A 5,000-nucleotide genomic window follows, 5' to 3' on the forward strand; every position below is an offset into this window, starting at 1 on the left:
TCAAAAACTCACCTCCACTAATTTACTCCACTCCAACGTTAGCACACTATTAAGAGACACTCCTCACCAAGCTTATAAAACTACCTCCCACACCTCACCCCCCTCTCCTCCCCCCCCTCCTAATCTACCTCATATCCCTCCCCCTCTCGTCCACTCATCACCCACCCCCACCCTTACTTCCCGCTTACATCCATCTACATACCAATACATTCCTCCTCTTACCAATCCCCATCTTTCCACAATACATATTAAACTAGCATACTTTACTACCTCCTCTCTCCCCCATCATCCTCAAATAATCCATATTACTACACTACACTCTCTCAACACATAATAATAACTATTTTAACCATATACTCTAATCATTAAAATTACTAATAAAATCTTCAAATTAAAAATTACCAAAACCATAAGACCCATTTAATTAACACACAGTATCTAACATCAGATCTAAACACAAAAAAACCCAAAATTTACATTATATTTATCACACTACCCATCCTAACAACACCTTAACCCCCACTCTATCCTCACTCTAAGAACACCACCTTTAACCACACTGATATTTAATTATAATAAAAAAAAATACAACATTTCCATTCAACCAACACATTATTAATCCATTTTTACCATTATTTAACTATCAATACACTTCAACTTTTCAAAGTAATAAATAAAAAAATAACAATACATTATTCTACCTATACAAATCACCAAATTTAATTTATACACCCACTTACCCAACTCATAAATATAATAAAAAAATTTATATATACACCTAAATTAATTAAATTTAATACAGCCCTACTTCCAACCCCTTATCCCTCTTTATTCACACATCTCACTTTTACTTTCTCCCTCCATCCTACCCTATCCTCACCCTTCATCCCAACTATCCACCCACCCAATAAATTTTCTTACTCACCTTCCTCTCCACATTTTAATTCTTTCTCCTCTACCCCATCCCTTCACCCTTATAACTTTCACCCCCTTATATCCTCCCTTCTCCCCCCTTCACCTTCTCTCATCCCCGCCCCCCCCCATTGCCCACTATTTACAATTCACCCCACCTCCCACCACCCCCCCTCACAACCAACTCACACCCACCCCCCTACCCACACCCACCACCCAACCACACCCCTCCTCACCCTTCCCTACACGCTTACCAACCTAACCTACACATCTACCCCTACTTCTTCACACCAAATCCTCCCTACCGCCAAATGACCCATCCTCAAATACCTCGACCATAACTCACACTAAAACTCAGCCTATACCATTACATCCATACTAATTTTACTACTTCCACATAAACTATAATTTTCTCCCCATCATTATATTAATTTTCCCACTTACTTAACCTACAACAGCACTAACTAAAATCATCTAATAATCTCCACCTTCCTTATCAGCAAAAACACACAATAAATTCAACACTACTGACTTCCCTCACACACCACCCCTCCTCTCCTCACCCCATTATAAAAAAAACCCCCCCGATACCACTCTAAACCCCTCCCTCTTTCCTCTACCTCCTCACCCCACCCCCCCCCCCCTCTCCCCCCCTCCCCACCCACTCTCCTCATCCATACCCTCACTTAACCTTCCCTCCCCCTACCACTCGCACTAGATACCCCCCACACACCTTATTATACTTACCCATTCTTTACACTTTTCTATCACATCCATATTCAATCATAAAAATATACACATTCCCACCCGCCTCTCACTCTCTCTAATCCTCCCCCGCTCCAACCACATTCCCCCCCTCCCCCACACAACACCTCTCTTCCCCATATCAACCATCCACACGACCATCTTATCCACATCTATTTACTCTTCATCATTCAATCACTATCACTCCTAATTTTAATAATATACATACATATAACCTTATAAACTCCTCTTCCCTCCCCATCCAACCTCTTTTACTAACACATCATCACTCTATTTAATACCCCCAAACATCCCATTCCTACTCATTCTAACTATACACCCCTACTATATATAAAAATAAGATACTTATCCTCTTCTTTAAAATTTTACCAATTCTTTCATAAATCCTCACTTTCTTTAAGTTAACAAATCATTATATCTTAACACACTCATTTATTACCTAAACCCCACCCTTCTCTCTTTTTCCACACCCTCATTCTCTCTCCCCCCTCTCACTATTCCCACTCCTCCCCTTTCCTCAAACCCCCCTCAACTCCCATTCCTTCCTCCTTCCTCCTCATCTCCACCATCTTCACCCATTCCAAACTCCATTCCCCCCATTTCTCAAATTCACCCATATTCTAACTCACTCTCAACTACTTGCACCCTTCTCACCCCCTTCCTACCCCCTACCTACCCACCCTTTCCTCCTCACACCCCCACATTTCCTAAATACATTATTATCCTTCTCATACCATATCACACCCACAAATATAAAACACCTCCACTACACCACACCTAAACATACACACATACTACAAATCAACCCCAACACACCACCCTCACACATATACTGCATACTCCCAAGCTCACCTCAACATATACACCCTCCCCTCCCAAACCTGCATCATCTACCCTCTCCTCTATCACCCTAACGCCCCAATCTAGAAATAAATCCGTCAAATCATTCATCAATAAATTCTCATTCCAAAAATATAATAAAATATAAACAACTCCTCTAACATTTATTTAAATAAAAATAATACATAATAATTTACTCATTACAAGATTCATCACCACATATTTCTAACATAAAATACTAAAAAAATAAAAATAAAATAAAATATAAAAATAAAAATAATAATATAATTAATAAAAATAAATAAATTATATTTAAAATAATATAAATAAAAAAATAAAAATAAAAAAAATAAAAATTTCAGAAAAAATTAATAAAAAATTAATAAAAAAAAAAAAAATAATAAAAAAAAAAAATAAAAAAAAAATAAAATAAAAAAATAAAAAAATAATAAAATAAAAAAAAAATAAAAAAAATAAAATAAATAATAAAATAAAAAAATATAAAATAATAAATAAAAAATATAAAAAAAAAATAAATAAAAAAAAAAAAAAATAAAAAATATAAAAAAAAAAAAATAATAAAATAAAAAAAAATAAAAAAAAATAAAAAAAAAATAAAAAAAAAAAATAAATTATAATATTAATAATAACTATATATATTAATATAATTAAATTACATCACCTACTCAGCCCCAACCCCTACATCCCCTCCCTCCCCTATCCCCCCTTTTTCTCTTCCCTATTCTTACCCCTCCCCACCCTACCACTTTACACCGCCCACTTTAACCCATATTAACCCCTCCCCCCACCTCCTTTCACTCTAACCTTATCCAAACATCCTCCTTACTCACACACCTCAAACACGCACTAATCTAAAATACCATTATACAAAGAATTATTAATTTAATCATCCATCATAATCATATATAAAACTAAACACATCAAATTAGAATAATATTTATAATACCAACAAATTCAACACTAAAAAAAATAATAATATTTTTACATAAAATTTATTCACTAAAATAATAATATTCACACTGTTTTTACATTCAATATAACTATATGAATACATTTAAATTAAAAAATTCAAATAACACAAAATTCCCCCGCTCCCTCAACTATTTAATCTTATATCCTTCATCATTCCAATACCTTCATCCTTCCCCTATAACCTTAATTCTTACACATCCACCTTCCTCCAGATCCACCCCTCCGCCACCTCCATTTCACTCCACTCATTTCTAATCACACATACACCTCCCATCCCCTAACACCTCATACTTATAATTAAAAATATAACATTAATTAACCCTTTTCTCTCATTCCATTTCAAACCAACTACCACACTTACATTATCTACCTCCCACACCCTCTCCCTCAATACAAACGAATTAAAACTATAAGCACACACCTCCAACACTCCACCTAACCCCCTTTCCCCCCTCATCTCCCCTCTACCCACCCCATTACATTCCTCTACACATCTTAATTCACATCCCAGCCTCCCCCACCCAACCTCTCCACCTAACCACCACCATCCTACACTCTCCACCCACTCTCCTTTCCAACCTAATCTCCCAAATTCCCCCCCCTTCTATCATCTCACCCTCCCTCCTCCACCTCCTTCATTTCTCTACAACAAACTTCTACTTCCCTCACCACCATCTTCCAACGCTTTTTACCCTCCACATCCTCTTCCTTGCAACCAATTCCCCCTTCTCCCCCCTCACTTACCTCCCTCCTTCCCCTCCCCCCATATACCTCACCCTCTTCTCCTCCCCCCCCCTTCTTCCCCCTTCACCCAAAACATACATATAATTCCATCTCTACTTCAACGATAATACTTAACCAACCTACTCCCCTTACTTACTTTTCACTGCACCATTCATCCACAACACCCATTACCTCTTCAATTTCACATCTATCACTCATAAATCTCTTTATAATTTATAATATCACCACCTTATTTTTTCCCCTCTCCCAATATTCCTACACCTTTCTCCACATCACACATAACTTATATAATCAAACAAAAACTCAACCTTTAACCACCTCTAAACACATATCTCAACACCACACACCTCAACAAAACCAATATCTCATCAAAAAAAATAATCAATAAAACACACCCAAAACCTTAAAACACCAAACAACAACCAAAAACCCCCATACCCCCCCCCCACACCACCCAACCCCCCCCCAACACCCACTCCCACCCCCAACCACCCCCCCCCCACCCCCAACACCCCACCCCCCCCCACCCCCCCCCCCCAAACCCACACCCCCCCCCCACCCCACCCCACCCCCCCACCCCACCACCCCACCCCACCACCCCCCACCACCTACACACCCACCCCCACACCCCATCCCCACCCACCACCCCCAACAACACCACCCCAACCACCAACCCACACCCCAACCCACACCCACCCACACACACCAACCCCCCCCCCACCCACCCCACCCACCCCACCCCCCCC

At 38.9% G+C, this 5,000-nt stretch overlaps 2 protein-coding genes across 3 annotated transcripts in view; one reads left to right on the forward strand and one right to left on the reverse strand.

Annotated features, from left to right (window-relative positions):
* The window catches only part of LOC120428812 (opsin, ultraviolet-sensitive), a 306,492-nt gene that overhangs the window by 48,351 nt on the left and 253,141 nt on the right, over positions 1 to 5,000 (forward strand). The window lies entirely within an intron of this gene.
* The window catches only part of LOC128093351 (uncharacterized), a gene marked incomplete at its 5' end in the record, with an annotated part of 4,227 nt that continues 1,291 nt past the window's right edge, over positions 2,065 to 5,000 (reverse strand). Inside the window, one exon of the mRNA XM_052709862.1 lies at positions 2,065 to 2,071. Within this exon, the coding sequence (XP_052565822.1) occupies positions 2,065 to 2,071 (7 nt within the window). The remainder of the gene's footprint in view (positions 2,072 to 5,000) is intronic.

This window comes from Culex pipiens, chromosome 3, assembly GCF_016801865.2.
Source record: "Culex pipiens pallens isolate TS chromosome 3, TS_CPP_V2, whole genome shotgun sequence".
NCBI classification, from domain to species: Eukaryota; Metazoa; Arthropoda; class Insecta; order Diptera; family Culicidae; genus Culex; species Culex pipiens.